At 42.6% G+C, this 16398-nt stretch overlaps 1 protein-coding gene across 1 annotated transcript in view; it reads right to left on the bottom strand.

The window, feature by feature from the left end:
• The window catches only part of ABCA12 (ATP binding cassette subfamily A member 12), a gene marked incomplete at both ends in the record, with an annotated part of 83121 nt that overhangs the window by 18776 nt on the left and 47947 nt on the right, over nt 1-16398 (bottom strand). Inside the window, 14 exons of the mRNA XM_080346617.1 lie at nt 1302-1395; nt 2575-2661; nt 3766-4018; nt 5355-5493; nt 6679-6903; nt 8458-8618; nt 8992-9188; nt 9840-10058; nt 11573-11750; nt 12520-12675; nt 13378-13512; nt 13606-13675; nt 14581-14910; nt 16272-16386. Coding sequence (XP_080202743.1) covers nt 1302-1395; nt 2575-2661; nt 3766-4018; nt 5355-5493; nt 6679-6903; nt 8458-8618; nt 8992-9188; nt 9840-10058; nt 11573-11750; nt 12520-12675; nt 13378-13512; nt 13606-13675; nt 14581-14910; nt 16272-16386 — 2359 coding nt within the window. The remainder of the gene's footprint in view (nt 1-1301; nt 1396-2574; nt 2662-3765; nt 4019-5354; nt 5494-6678; nt 6904-8457; nt 8619-8991; nt 9189-9839; nt 10059-11572; nt 11751-12519; nt 12676-13377; nt 13513-13605; nt 13676-14580; nt 14911-16271; nt 16387-16398) is intronic.

The raw sequence follows: 16398 nt of genomic DNA, 5'->3' as shown, positions 1-16398 counted from the left end.
ATCTTCACATGTGCTTTATGCTATGTAGGAAGATGTTTTGCTGAATTAAGGGTGATCCTACTTAGCAGAGCGTCAGAGTGACTGCAAAGACAATGGCACAGGGCAAAATTCACAGAGCGGAAAACTCTGTGGTGGCCTCAAGCTCTCACCTTGCATTTCAGAGCAGCTACAGTCCACATTTTCCTTTACTATCAGTTCTAGGAATATTTACCAGAGCTTCAGAGAAACCTTGGATTAGTTCTGAATATATATAATTTAACATGCTGAGGGTCAAGGTCACATTGACTGTTTTATAAGGTTGAAGCGTCCTACCAGCATGCTGGTTGTTTCTTTCTGCTTATCCATAAGAAAAACCCTGGTCTCTCCCATTGTGTATCTGTTCATAACTTTGCATCAGAATGCACAAAATAGCTTCCTTCATGCTGAGGAACACCTGCTTCTGCTTGCTAGAGGTGAGAATTTGCTCTGAACATTATAATGACTTACCAGAGAAACTATGCCAACACTTTTCATGATGTGAAATTAAGTGTATGTCCAGAAACCCACACAAAATAGCCAGATTTTAAGGAATGACTACAAACATTCAACTAAGGACATGCTTTATTGTACAAATGGCATCACACTGCACCTTGAGTCCGATTTCCTACTGTAAACAAGCTGAACAGCACTGGAGGGAGAAGAGATCAACTTCAAACTGGACTGTAAAATCGTAACATTCTTGGGGTAGAATCTGCCTTTTCCCCGTGTGCATATAAAAACACTAAGCCCAGCAGTGTCCATATCTGTTTCTGTATGTACCGCCATAAAGGAAATAACTAATATTATTTATCATCGCTATTTATAGTATGGAGCAGAGGAAAAGCAGATGAATCTAGCCTTTGCATAAAGTTAAATTCTGAGAAGCAAACAGGAACACTAGCTGTGCTGTTATATAATGACTGTGTTTGAATAAAATGCAATTTTCATCTTTAACACAATGCAATTTTCCTCTAGAATATATGTTCACCTCAGCTAGATGGGACAATCATATGACACTCAAAAACACCACTGAGCCTTTTCCCACCATGGGCAGGAAGGCAGATATATTAACATGTGAATCTTCTGGGGACACTGTTTCCTTTCAAAACTGGTGCAGACAGTGGTTATCCAGTGCACAAAATCAACAAGACCAAAAAGAAACAGGAGAAATCTGAACACTGAGTTCCCCTTAGTATTGTGCTTGCCCACAAAAAACCTCCCAACCTACAAGACCCCCCAAATATCCTCCCAAGCCCCCTCTCTTTTGGGTTTATTCAAATTACCTGGATGCCATCTGTGCAGTTGCAGGCAGAATACTGAGTTTCCTGGTCTCTGCTGATAATCCACGGGCCAAGCATGTCCTCCTTTAAACACTGCCTGAAAATGAACACATTTTCCTCTGAGGTTCTCTATGCTCAGGTGTGCAAATGATGCTAATTGCTGTCATGTTCAATGACAGCAAGGATGGCAGTGAGTGGAAAAGCAGACCTTGTCAGGTCTGGGTGATTCAGGGATGGGTGCTGCAGGGAACACCCATCCTCCCGCTGCCCCTCGGCAGAGCCCTCACTCCTCCTCTCTGCACCAAGATTCGTTCAGCTGATCAGAAGGAATCCAGACAGCACTTCTTTCCCACAGTAGATAGTGTAAGGAGTTGGCATGTAAAGGCCAAAACCATTTTACAGTGCAGAAATAAGGGCTACTGTCAGTGCAATAACTGGGGAGTCCTGCAATGGACTGTATTGACTGGGCAGCCACTCAGTATAAACATAAACATGGCACCCTTGAGCATGTAAATCTGCCCAGGATTTTACTACTAATTCCTTGAAAATTTATCTGCAGAGCCTGAAACAAACCAACCAACCCCCATGGCACAGCTTTTAGATACAGGTAACAACAGTTATGCTAAGAACCTTCTGGGTGGGCTCAGTGTTATAACTGGGATTACTGGGGAGACAAGGACTACTTCCCAAATAGGAGAATAGCTTACTCCTGTCCTGGCATCCTGTCACTACCGAAGCTGCTCCCTTACTACTCATAGTAACAAAGGGTCTGCTTGTGGTTGCAAATACGTCTTGGAACAAGCAAAGAACACCCGTGTCAAGGTCCCAGGACTGTGTGGAAGTCCCAGTCTCAACCTTAAAGCAGAGTATAGTTCTGACTCCGAGAATATCTACAGTTCTGTGCTGCCAGACGCAAGCCATCACTTTGAGCCACGTGGGAGCCACATCAGCTCTCAGCAGAGCTGAGTTTTTGCTTCACACCAGTCACTACACAGCTCCCTGTTCAGAACCGACACGCATCCCACCAGCTCAAGTCTGCGGGCAGCGCAAGCTGTCACCTGCCTGCAAAAGGCCAGTTTGACATCTCCTAATGAGCTGAAAGAGCCTACAAGTTGATTTGGAGAGGCAGATTCTTTTTTTCTCTGCATGTGACACCAATGTATGAAAATTCTGCAGATGATCAGAGATGGTTATTAAGGTCTAATGGCTAACAGTGTTACATCAATTCTCTCGCAGATTTGGAATTTAAAATGGAAGAAAACCAAGAACTACTTACGAATTGCTTTCATTCATGCACGTGTTATCCGTTCCAGGGAAAGCAAGCATTGAAGTGACTAAAGCATCTGTGGTTTCATTAAAATTCCTAAGATTTAACAAATTAAAAAAAAAAATAATGTTCAAGGAAATTCCTGTGTCTGAACGAAATAAGGTTTATTTACGATGCTAAATAAATGATTATTTGTGGTGCTGGCCCTACAAACCACTTAAGTGCCTGCAGTACATGAGCATAGTCACACATGTTTGAAAGGACTCCTCATTGCACACATTTCAGTGATCTGCTGCCTCTAGATCTAAGCAAGATAATGATGAGCTTTTGGACAATCAAGATTCTGTTTCCAGGGAGAAAGCATCTACTGCAATTTTCAGGCACTATTTCCAACCTCGTCTCAATCAGCTCTCTCATCTGTGAAGTCCATTTGGTTTTGGTCATTCAAGAAGATGCTTCTCTCTTCTGACCCATTGCTTTCTAGCAGTGATCCATCAGAAGAAGTAGAGAACATTAGGAACAGAGGACTCCAGTTCTGGCTCATTCCGCCATCTAGCAGTACTGAAGCGGAAAGCCATCAGCAGTTCCTTCATGTTTCTTAATCATACATTTCACACAAGATTCTAGTAAATTATTTAACTTAATTTTATATTAACATTTGTTCAAAGAGCTATCAAAATTTCTTTTTTTTTTGGGGGGTGAGGTGGTGGTGGTGTTTCAACGGGCTTTTACATAACAAAATAACAGCAATTTGGGTTATTTTTTTAAAAAGCTTGATTTAGGAAAATAATTTTTTGTAATCAAGGTGATCTAAATTAATATTCCTTAGACAGTATTCCTAAAGTGCAGATAAAATCCTTCTAACATACACCTGAGAGGCATTTGCTAAAGCTTTCTTATTCATTTTCCCACTTAGCATTGAATCTGAGCAGTCTGAGGACCTGAAACATAACCCTGTGGCCATAAGTATACATCCATTACAAGGATAAACCAAGGAGAGTACTGAGCAGGATCATACACTGAGAATGGCAACAGATAAATTGGTTGCTAATGTTTGTGTTATCTGCGTAACATAACTACACAGATAATGTAACCACATGTTATCTGCGTAACACTTTTCCACTGGGTGGTCTTAGAAAGATTATAAAACTGGTTCTTTATAAACAAATGGGTTTAAGGATCACGAAGAACACGCCTCACCCGAAGAAGTCTGCCTGGTCAGATGTGCCGTACAGAGAGGGGGAAAGAATCAGCTCGGGATATTCGGTCTCCTTGGTTCTCAGCGTCCCAAGTCCCATTGCAGCCATCACAAAGAGGACCGGGAGGATGACCTGAGCAATGAAGCCTCTGACATCCCGACGGGTATGGTGGAATCTCTTAATGAACAGAGCTGACGTCTTCTTAAGCAGCAACGGCAAACCCTGCAGGCTTTTTGATCTAATCAGGAGCTGATCTGGGTACAACAGAAGAAAGCATTTGTCATGGATCAGTATTTGTGAAATGCAGGGAGAACTGATGGTTTTAGTACCTGGCAAGTATATTTAGCTTCCTGCACTCCTTTACAGATAGCAAATCAAAACTATTAAGTTGGACATAAACAAAGTGTCAAGCTTGGGACAGAACTCAGATTTTGGCTCATGTAACACCATTTTTTTTTTTATTAGTTTCAAATGTGTATATGTAGTGAATTCATTTTGAGATCTTGTAGCATCTGGAAGCCTGTGTTCCTCTTACAAGTTATCTACATTCTACCTTCCCTGCTGCAATTTACAGAGGAAACGTATTACTATTTTGTATTTGCAAACTGGATTTTTTTCATCATTTAGAAAGCAATTCCTTGGACAAATCAATAAGATAATTAATCCTGAAATAAGAAAATAAGGCACATAAAACAGTTGATCTCTTGCATTGACAGGCTTGTGGTATACTAAAAGAGAGCCAAATTCTGTGCAACCTATTTCTCTTTATGAAATATTAACCTATATAATACATGAAGCAAATCCTTTCCAGTGCTTTCACTAGGAGTGACACAAAACACTCCTCCAAGCATATGAGTTACTGTTTACAGTAACAATTACAGTGCAGGGTCAGCTTTGAAAAGTAAGTACGAAAACACTTCTGCATTGTCCCTTGGATGGCTCCCTAACTATAAACGGTGTACTCATAAGTACAAAAGATGTTTCTACTCTGAGAAAGCATTTCAACCAGGTATTTGATCATTTTTGTGCCATGACACCTCTTGCAGCTCTCAAACCCTCAGAGATACTGGTGTAGTTTGACTCTCTTCTGGATGTGGATTTCTCCCTCTGCCAGGCCCTTTGAGGTGTTTTTCCACCCTGCAAGGGCTGGGACACAACATAAGATGGACCCAGCTCAGAGCTGTCTTGCTTTTGCAACAGGCTAATAGGTTTCCACAAAGTTTCTCTCCAGTTCTACCACTTGCGTAGAAATAATCCTCTACATCAATTACAGCAATTACTTTCAGAGGTATACATTGCTCTTTCACCCACACACTGTATTTGATTAGATTAAAACCTGGATCAATTTAAAGGAAGGCGGATGCAAACAAAACCCCTTTGTAATTTATTCTGTGATTCAGACTATTTCAAACCAGCGGATCTAAACAAATCTTGAGTGTTGTGCTTCCAGTGATTCACTAGTTTTGTGATTCCTGGTTGGGTGAAATGTGGTTTTCAACAAAAAAAGAAGATGGGGAGCTCAAATCAGTCCATCTGTCACTGTTTACATCTGCAACAGATCTGAAATAAAACCTGGAGGTAATTTAGTACCGTCTCTTTCTGTGAAGGTTTCCGTGCTCATAGACATATCGTCACTGCCAGTTTGACCACTGGCTCCAGGAGGCTGTTGGGGCAGTTCAGCATCTTCCTGCCGGTCCTTCCCTAGCTCTTTTGTCAGATTGAGAAACACCTGTGGAGCAAGACAGTATGAAGGAAAATTGGTCCAAATGACTCAGTTTACCAAAACAATAATCAAAATCCACTCTCCTAACTTTGTAGCTGTAGTTGGTTCAGCAATTGTGAATTACAATCCTCTTTCTCTTCTCTTTGTGCTCCGTGAGAGAAGTTCACTTTTTTTTTTCAATATAAAATTGTTATTGTCCGGCTCCTTTGTCACCTCCTCCTGTCTCTCTCCTGCTGCAGCAGTGGAAACTTAAACCTTTACTGCTGCCCCCTGGACTTAGCTTGTCCTAATACCACCTGCTAATGAGTAGATGTAAGTGAGGCTGCATTTCAGCTCAGTCCCACAGAACTCTGCTCCCCCCACACCCACGCAGTGAGCAGCGCACGGGCGGCTCTCCCTGCATGGCACCAGTGAAGATACAAGGAAGGATGTTTCCCTGGGATACTTTTCCCTCTGGCCTCTGAACAATCCCACTGCCACCATGCTGGGAGTGTACATGGCCATGGCATCCCAGCTGCCCATGGTATATGGTGTATAACTCATTCCCACTGCCTCAGTAAAACTTGAAAGCAAGCAAGAATTTCCGAGGAGAAAAGTAGCAATCTCCCTCCCTCCTTTCTGCAAGACAAGGGTCACCACTGTTCATCATTTAAAGTTACTTTTTTGTTTCTGATGCAACTAAATGTTTGTGTTTATTTGACCAGAGATTTCCCATGGGCAGAAAGGTGCCATGTTACTCCGAGATGCACCAGGTGACTTACTTGTATAATACAACATCCATACTGAAGTTCATAACTTAGATGGTTCACTAACTCCTTCCCCACTCACTGCATCTGTAGACAACCCAGATTAGTGGAGACCAGGAGAACAGTTCAAAGAGAAACACATCATCGCCTTTTCTCCTTAGTCTAACTCTAGTATCTCATTTTATGGGTAAAATACCATAAAGCTGTTATCAAGGTGAGACAGTGGTGCACTTTGTGCATTAGTATATTTATAGGTTGATAAATACATCTACACACTCAGATGTTCATAAGTGTAACTCAGTGAACAACCAAACCACTTGGTCCCCTGCCTGCACCTGTCACATCCAGAACATGCTACCGTCTGGCCCAGAAAGCAGAGCTACACAGTGCTGTGAAGCTGATCTCCATAACATTCCATTAAACTGAGCAGATCCTGAGCTCATACCTCTTCCACAGTTGTGTTTGAAATCCCGTAGCAACCAAGGTGGAGATCACTCAAGCTGGTATCGAGGGCTCTGAGAAGTGCCTGGTACGCCCCAGAGACTGTGGACTTGAAGGGGGGAAGCACGTACACAAGCTCTCCACCAATGTCCTCCTTGAGATAAGCCTCCGGGAGGTGGGACTGGATCAAGGAGGTCACTGCTGTGGTGTCGCACTCCTCTATCATGTTCTGAAAAAGGAGGAAAACACTCTGTGGTCACTGAAAGGGATGCAAGGTCAGACTTCCTACTGTAGGATTTAGCCCAAATCCTGTCTCAGAGCATAACTGGCAGGTGATCTCAGCCCAGGTATGCAACATTTCAAGTTAAATATCAAAAGGAGATGAAAGTGGGTTTCTGGCCATTGAAGAGGGATATGTGGCACCATGCTCACCTTGGTCCATCTGAGACCTCACTGGGTTCCCTCTGTCTACAGGGATACTGGGACTGGGCTGAATCAACCACTCTGCACTAGCTAGAGGGTTTGTAGTACAACAGAGCAGAAGCCTAGAGAGCCACAAGAGAACTGACACCTGAACTTGGCTGTCAGCACAAATACACTCTTTCTCCCATGAAAACCAGGACTTGCACATGGCTCTTTTTCCATTTTCTCTATCTATACTCGAAGAGAGGCTGATCTCTTATGGTATCTGCACATTATTCTGTGTGTTTGGGTTACGAACAGCACTGCAATAAATGCTGTCAAGAGGAGAGTTCCCCCTTCCTTGCAAGAACATTTTGCCTCAGGCCAGTTACTATCGGTGAACTCTCCCCATCTGCTTGCTTTCTCCAAACTCCAGAATTCACACTCTGCACCCAGCCTTGCCTTTAACCCTCAAGGAAGCAGTGTTCTACACAGCAGAGCACTGACGTTCCTGTTTTCCAAGGGCATGGAGGCTGGTCCGGTGGCGCTGCTGGAGAGTCTCTCTCTGCTTCGAGAGAAGCGGGGGCCACACGTTCTGTTAGCATCTCTCACTGAGAGGCAGCACGCTCACATCCAGATCTTCAATAGTTCTTTGGTATCACTACCGTGCTCGCATCTGTCACTCCCTGAGCAAGCCTTGACAGCCCCCCTCAGAGATGAAGCTGTTGGGAGCTCCAGCTCAGCTCCACACAGGCTCACAAACAAGAGAATCCCTGCCTCTTCCTGCTGTGGTGACCGTGCTCATGGGACATGAAAGGGAGCCAAGGCCCAGCAGGGAAGGGAGGATAAAAAGAACTGCACAGTGCACCTGGGATACAGGGGGCTCACGTTCAGACCTGTGCCTTGTCAACTAGAGCTGCAAGGCTTTGTGTAGAGGGGTTGAAGCTGGGATTTCTGTGTTCTGGTGAACTCTCTTTCTGAAAAAAACTTAATACAAAAAAGAAGGATGTGAATTGCAGCATGGGATAGGCAGAGAGAGCCAGAGAGCAGAGTGACTGCAACCCAGGCATCTCATGAAAACATGATGCTATGGCAGCCCAAGGAAACAGACCAGCATATTCTTGAACCTGTGTGGCTAAACCCAAGGGTTTCAACCCAAAACACACCTCACTTTTGCCTAGGCATAAAGAAGTTATTCCATGAAATTGAAATGATACTGGAACAACTGTTCCACCACAGACATCTAAGACTGAGATGAACCTTCTGCAGTATGCTTCATGTCTGTGGCACACTATGACATGCCTTCTTCCTTCCTATCATACAACTGATTCAGTTTCCCAGCCAAAGGCGCTGAAAATTTAGGAGCAACTCAGGCACGAACCTTCTTTTTCGTGAGTGTTAGGTGGTATCCATCACCAAATGTCTCCTTGAGGTAGAATGGTGAACCGCAACATTTGAGCCCTCCATGCTCTAGGAAGGCAATCCGGTCACTCAGAACTTCTGCTTCATCCAAGTGATGTGTTGACAGAATGATGGTTCTGCCTGGAAAACACAAAGCTGGTATCAGCCACCACAGAATACATGATTCCACGGGATAGGTGAAAGCTATGCTGAATGAGGGAACAGAGCATCACGTGAAAATCCACTGTGCTTTTTTTAATTATCAGTGAAATTGGGTGAAAGGCAACATTAGAGAGAAGTTGAAAGTTACCGCATTATAAGTTGTGTACTATGAGAAAGTTACTTTTCAAATGACACTGTGAATTTACAAAAACCAACTAGGATGCACCCAGAGAGCCTGCAAAATCCCAGCCTGCCACAATTTGTTCTCTGCGGTCTCCAAAACACACTGTTTGAAGCCATCGGTTTCAAAAGCGCCACAAATCACCTTTGCCACTGGGCAGCATAACAGTACCTTTTTTATTCTTGGAGATAATTTCCCAAATACTTCTTCGAGAGCACGGATCCACCCCTGTGGTTGGTTCATCTAGTATCACCACCCTTGATCCACCCAGGAGAGCAATAGCTATAGATAACTTCCTCTTCATCCCTCCGGACAGAGAGCCAGCTAGCTTGTGACGATGGCTGTACAGTCCTGTCTCCTTCAAAGTCCTTGAAAACAATGAAAAAACAACCCCCAAAGGTTGTCCTTTAGGCACCTTTTAAAAGCAGGGAATCTGAAAATACCCCCCAAAAAAACATAACTGCAAATGAAAAACTGGTCAAGTATGGACTGCTCTACTGAATGGTCACAGTGCAGGGAAATTATTCACCCTGCAGCTCAGTCACTGGGATTCTAATTCAAAACATTTTTTTTAGGACATTTTCAAAGTTTCCGTCTGAGAAGTCAAGGTTAAAGGCTCAACCTCATCAAGTGAGAACACCAAGATCCCAGCTCCCCAGGATGTTCTGGCTGCTTCACTTCTCTACACAACCAATAAAGCCAACATCATCATTCTGACTGGTTGATTAAATCTCTCTCTGGGGAAAACTGTAAAGCAGCAAGGACTAGACCCTTAGGCCCGTAAATTCATCTCCAAAGAATTGCCACAGAAGCCTGCAAGCCCCCTGGAGAAGAGACGTTTTCTTACAACCACAGATATCAAAATACTCCTCTAGTCAAACCAAGGCATTCTTTTAACTGTAAGTTGGATCTGCAACAACCCTCAAAATCATTCATTTGAGCTTTGCAGTAGCAATGGCACTAGCACAGAATAATTTTGACAGCCCTCTTTCCCTTCTCCAACCCTGCTATGTTTATACCTCTTCACTTCTTCGTAGAGCTCCTGTTTACTCCAGTGAGGGACTTTGATGTACCCATAGAGCAGCAGGTGTTCCTTTGTGGTGAGGTAGTTGAAGAGCACATTGTGCTGCATACACACCCCCATGTCCTTCCTGATAACTTCCTGGTCAGTCCTGATGTCTTTGCCATACACAAAGATAGTACCTGATGATGTAGGGAACAACCCAGTCAAAATAGATCTGAAAGGCAAAAATAAATAGAAAAGGAAGTCAGAAGGAGAAAGCCATAGTGAATTTTTTCACATGGTCCTGTACCTATCCTCGCTTTCAAAGTTTCCTTACAACACCATCACACTTTTTCCAGCCAGAGACCACTGGCCACTGCTGCTTCTGCTGTCTGATCATGCTTTGGCAGAGCTGTGGCCAATTAACATCAAAGGACATCCTCGTACCCCCTTGTGAGAATCCGAGGGCAAGTACCAAGCTGACACACTGAACTCTGGCTACTTTTCGTGTGCACTTTTATCTTTTTCAACCTTCCCCTCCATAAGTCAGACCATTGCATATCCCATACATCAATACTCATGTATGCCCTGGGCTTCCAATTTAACCACTGGGAATTCATATAATCCAGTTACTCTTCATTCTTTGAGGTTTGTCTGCAGTAGCCAGACAGCCTCATATTGCTAACCACAACAGAGACTGAAAACCACAGCTTCATCTTACTAACCACATCAGAGTATGGAAACCTGATTTCACTGCCATTATTAACAAAAAATGGGGGAGGACTTCCAGACAAAACACCTCACAGTCAGCAGCACTTTCATCTAGTTCAAGCGAATAATTACCTACCTAGCAATACCTAGCAGACCTGAGTCAAACACCCTCTGCTCAGAATAACTACTTGCACATTATAAGTAATTTTTGGTGCTGTCCTGTAGAGACTAAAGGGAGAAGATGTGTCTCAGACTGCCCTTCACCTCCCCAGAGCTTCTCTCTCTCCTGGGAGTTTTAGCCATCATTAAAAAGAGAAGAAGTAACTTGTGACCTTACTTAGGATTTGAAGCTGGCACTAAGTCTCAAGAAACCATTATACTTTTCTGTATATCACCTCTGCCTACACTTTGCAAAGAGGATATGAGATGAATTGATAATAAGTTGAGATGAAGCACACATCTGTCTTACTGGTTTTGGCTCTTCTGAGGCTTCTATTTATCAGCTTAATGTTGCTTTCAGTGTGATGTACATATATATCAGTGAAGAAGTCAAGTTCTACAGGTCTGTTTTAGTGCTATTATCTAACAACTCAAATAATAATTTATAAATGGCAAGGTTGGAAGGGCTGAAAGGCTGATATATTAACCCACTAGCATTCCAGCCCAGCCAACACATGAGTTTGTACAGCTGAAATACACCTTTATTAAGCTTTCTTGCTCACATCACTTCTGCTTTGGTGTGTGCACAAGCTGCCCACGGCTTTCAGAACAACCCAATGCCAGGCACCAAACTGTCATGGAACAAAATGCTAGAACAACTGCTGCGCTGTGCATTACAGGTATCCTACCAGATGAAAAAGCATGTTCCTAAGCAGAAAAGAACCTTTAATTCTAATAGATGAAGGGACTGGCAAGGTCATCCATGAGCAAGATAAAACTACAGGAGAGATTTGGCCTAATAAAGCACATTATTCAGTCTCCCAACACTACACAGCACCACAGTATAAAAAGGCAACAACGTCTTTAAAGGATACGCACATGGTCGTAGTTTTCCCGGCTCCATTGTGTCCCAGCAGGGAGGTGATATTCCCTTCATAGAAGTTGAGGCTGAGGTTGTTCACTGCAGCTTTGGATCCATAAACCTTTGTTATGCCACGGAGGGAGACTCCCAAGGTGAGATCTGTGGGCTCGGGCTCCAGGTGAGGAGGGGGAGCACCTTTGACACCAAAGAGAAGGGTCAGACGACAGTTACTGCACTGCAGCACGTTTGTGCTTCTGTTTCCACCTCAGAGACAAGCAGGGCTTTTAAAAGCAAAATGCAGCAGAAGTAGGTGCCTTTCAGCTGGGAACACAGAGAACATTTCACAGGGTCTGTACCATTTTGAGCTCTCTGGGATTTCTCCTTTTTACTTCTGCCGCTTCTAATAACTCCTGACAATAAGCATTAATCACTTTTGAAAAGGTCTCATATTCAGATGTTTCGGAGCACCTAACTTAATTTATATTAAGCAAGCACAGAAAATTAGAGGACATACAGGAAAGCTGCCGAGTTATTTTCAGTGAGGTAGAAACAGCAAGCTTTTATATGTGATCACACAGTATTTCACAGGCTAAATATTTAAAGAGATGAACAAAGAAGCACACATCCATTTTGCCAAGTGGAAACCTCTATTTGCTTGCATAAACAAAAATGTATTCCTAAACGGAGCTTTGTAGAGCGGATATATGCATCTAAGGTAACTGCCCAACTACAGCACACACAAATTTGTATGTGAATATCAGTACTGGATTTCCACAAATAGGAAGAACAAGTACAATTTAAAAGCCATATCTCCATTCATGTAACAGCTTCCAGTTCTTTCTGAGCTACAAACCAGGGTCAATATAGAAATGTGCTTTCTCAGTATGGTGCCCCTGTACAAATTTGGCTTCCTTTACCTAGAACATAAGTTAGTATCACACTACCCCATCCCGTACTCACGTACATATCTTATTGTTGAGGGTGGCTTCTTTCCTTAATATCAGCTTGGTGAAGAGAAGGCCTCCTCGTTTCTCATTCCAGAGGGGGAGGTAACTGTTGTATTCGACCCAGTAAGATGGAAGCAACGGGAAATACCAGGGAGCAGCCATGCCATATCTACCTGCAAGGAGAAGGGGAATCTCATTCAGGTGTCTGTTTCTGAGGAAGTATCAACATCGGGGTGCGTTCAAAATTGCAAAAATAAAACTCCACAGAGATCTCTCCCCTCTTGATGTGCTCATGTACTACTGATACTTGGTAGAGACTTTGCCTGATTGACAAAATAAGAGGCATTCACTAATTTGTTATTCTGAGTAACTTCAGAGCTGGAGGGCAGGAGTACTTTACATTTTCCACTGGGTAGATTTCTGTATGCCAGTGGACTGCTTCATTAGGTGGGGAAGAAGAGTAAAAGACAAATGTACTGGTTCTTGCCCAAGGCAGGAATTACTTTCAGAAATCAAATGATATAAGTAATGCAACACAAAATCACTCAACTGACAAATGCAGACCAACATGCTCTGTTCTCATTTTCACCCACCAGACCATAAACACATCCTACCATGTCCTTGGTTTCAAGCTTCTTCAGGAGACCCACCTACCCCTGTGATAAGCAGAGAAACCCTAATTCTTCCCTGCTCCGCTCTGTTTCAGTTTCATTAACACTCTCAGACATCCACAAAGCCATGCTGCCTAGAAACAGAAGATGTATCCTGCATGTGCAGACTGCTCTACTGCCTGAACCATGGAATGAGCCAGTGTTGAATTCATTGTTTTCCAAAATAGATGGTTCAGCATCAGCCTTGATGTTTCATATCCTTACCTGGGAAAACATTCCTTATATACCATCCCAGGATGAAGTAAATGAGAGAGTCTATCAGAATGAGCCAGCACATCAAACCAAAGGAAGTGTTGTCTCCAATCATTGGGGACTTATACATGTTGTCCCACTGCAGACCTGCAGAAAGGAATTTAGAAATACAGAATCCATATTAGTGAAACGTCACTACCATGGGAGCTCAAAGCCTAGTTTCGTCCACAATAAACATACCTATGCCCTGTGCCTCATATCGAGCAATGTATTGACTTGCATAACTGAACGCAGTCGGAGACAACAAACTCTGTGGAATAAAAAAAATATATACATACATATTGAAAATAAAGAACTTATGAATGAGTCTGAAAGAGAAATCAAGTCAGTCAACCAATCAGGTACCTCATTGGCTTGGTCCAGGAGCCAGAAAAATGAATAGGGTTGGTTTTAGTTTGTTTGGGTTTTTTTCCCAACAGTCACAAAGAGCACTGGACCAGGCTTATGATGGGCAGTGCTTCTACTGATGGGCTGTAACATCTCCTTAGAGCCCACCTTTCTTTTGCTTCTACACCCAGGACCAAATTTTCTCCTGCATACAGGGCTCTATCTCAGGCTTTTGAAATACAGCAGTGCTTGTGAATTACCAGCCGTGTCATTAATATTTTTACCACTTGCATTAATAGATGTCCTTTCCTGAATCTGGTGACTCAAAGAAAACAAGTCTGCCTTCTGGAACCTAATACCTGGCTATTTCTACCCTTAGTAAGAAACAAGGCTTTACCTCTACTTCCACAGCTTGGAATTTGAGATACATGAAACTAAAGAGTGGGCAGAGACAGCAATGAGCAGAGCCAGCCTTGCTTCACAGCCCTGCTACCTAAACTCCTTTCTGAGACAGCCTCATTTTCCACAGTGGTTGAAAGTAACCCATTTTGCTTTGCAACTCAGAAGGGCAAAGTATGTAGCTCAACATACTTTGATTCAGCTGGCAGGTGGGAACTTACTAGAATTCCACAAGTATTGCTTTGAATCATGGGACACAATTAATTCCAGATCTCCCTCAAACAGGCCATGGCCAACTCTTCTGTCAGCACTCACTGATGGAATTCAGAAAGGCACCAAACTCAAGTATATTTATAACACAAGTTATAATAAGAGTGGAAATTTTTTGAAGGTGCACACACGGTCCTCTTACTGAAAAGCAGAACTTACCAGTAGGGTCTTCACAGAGAAGCTCAAATGATTCTCGATGACAAGCAACACAATGAAGGGGAAGAAGGTGAGGATGTACACAAGACTGCCCACCAAGGCTGCTATGTTGGTGTTATTGAAGAAAACACTGATGAAGTAGCTCATGGCTATGATGGACAGGCTGTAGTCCATAAAGTACAGGAACAGGAGCGCTGTGTTTGCTTTGGGAAGGATGTCGCCCACTTTCAGAATAATGATGAGGAAGGTGACAGTAATTAAAAGGAAGATGGCACACTCTATGAACCAGGCGATGAAATGGCTGCTGGCATTAACACCCATCATTTTCATGTACTACAGAGAGAAAGGTGAAAAAAAGAATCACAAATACAACTGTTTATTAAGAGATCTTTCTGCTGATATTGAAATGTTTCTTTTTTTCAGCTTCTGGACATGGCATACAATCCAAACAGGCTCTTTCATACTTCAGAGTACTGAATGTCAATAAAGAGGGAGAAACCATGCACTCACATTTCTGGAATGCCCCAGGTTTGCAAAGCAGTCTATTACAAAAGAACAGCACAGACAGGATCTGCAAGTATGAAGTGTCACAGCCCACAAGCTCCAAAGCCATTTCTGCCCTTAGATTCGTTACTTTTCTAAAGTATTTTGGTTATTTTAAAAAAAAATAATGCTAATTGACTCAGTGGCTTCAGTGTAAAAACTCTTAAGTGTCTTCGAAAGCAAACCATTTCTCACATACCCCCAAGACAAAAAATAATGTCTAAATTACCATGGTTATGAGGAAGCATTATTAAACCATATTAGCTGATGACCTAGCCCACAGACGTATCACAGTATGTTTGGGATTGTAAATCTGTAAGTTTGTATTGCTAAATCCAAAAGAAACTACAGGTGCTGGTGTCATTTTGTTGATTATTACACACCTGAAAAGATTACTGACAGCCTGGTTCTTAGAGACAGTGAAACTGGCTTTTCTAAACTATAGCAAGGGGCTGTCATCTAGTCACCAGGCTTCATTTTCAGTCTAATCACAGTTCATAGAGTGATCTTTCTTGGAAATGTTTTTGGTGAATCAGTATTTGTTTCCATGGTACTGGATAAAAACCAAATCTGCTCGAGATTTTGTTGCTTGCTGAAGCTTAGTTTTACAAAAGTTTTTTGCTGCTCATCTCTGTTGACTGTGTTCACACTGAAAACCTGAGTTAATTTAATAAATTCCCTGTGTCTCAATGTCATTTCTTTTCCAATAGGCAACCTGAATGAAGAACTTCATTTCAGGGGAGCTGATGTAATATGTAGCACCTTCTGAAATATTAAGTATAATAACTTCAAGGATAGGAAATAAGTCACTTTTCATGTCTTTGTCCCCAGCAGGTATGACTCAAAGTCAATTTTTAGAGAGCTTTAAATCTTCAGAAAACTTGTAATTTTGTGAGGTCCCCATGTTTCAACTGTTCATAACTGCAAAGGAATATTCTCGCTACTTGAAGGGCACGTGCCCTGCATTTCTGTGGTTTCAAGCTTGGTTACAATGTCAGAATTCAAACACTGCAGGTCAAACAATAGATATTTGGAATATTAGTTGCCTTAATGCTTGTTTTGCTCCATTTACTATTGCACATGAGACATACTACCCACTAATAAGGAAAATCTGTTTATAATTTTGCACGCCCCAAAAAGTTTCACCGTACCTCATAGAGCCTCAGATCTTTCTCTTGAACAAGTGTTTTAACAAAATCAGCTATAAACAGCACCCAGGCAGCCATCAGAGCAAATGGAAGAGAGTAGGTCACACTGGTTAAGAACCTGTAAAAGGCA

The sequence above is a fragment of the Nesoenas mayeri genome (assembly GCF_963082525.1).
Source record: "Nesoenas mayeri genome assembly, chromosome: 6".
Classification (NCBI taxonomy): domain Eukaryota; kingdom Metazoa; phylum Chordata; class Aves; order Columbiformes; family Columbidae; genus Nesoenas; species Nesoenas mayeri.
The sequence above is the reverse complement of the archived record's forward strand: the minus strand, read 5'-3'. Positions and strand labels throughout refer to the sequence as shown.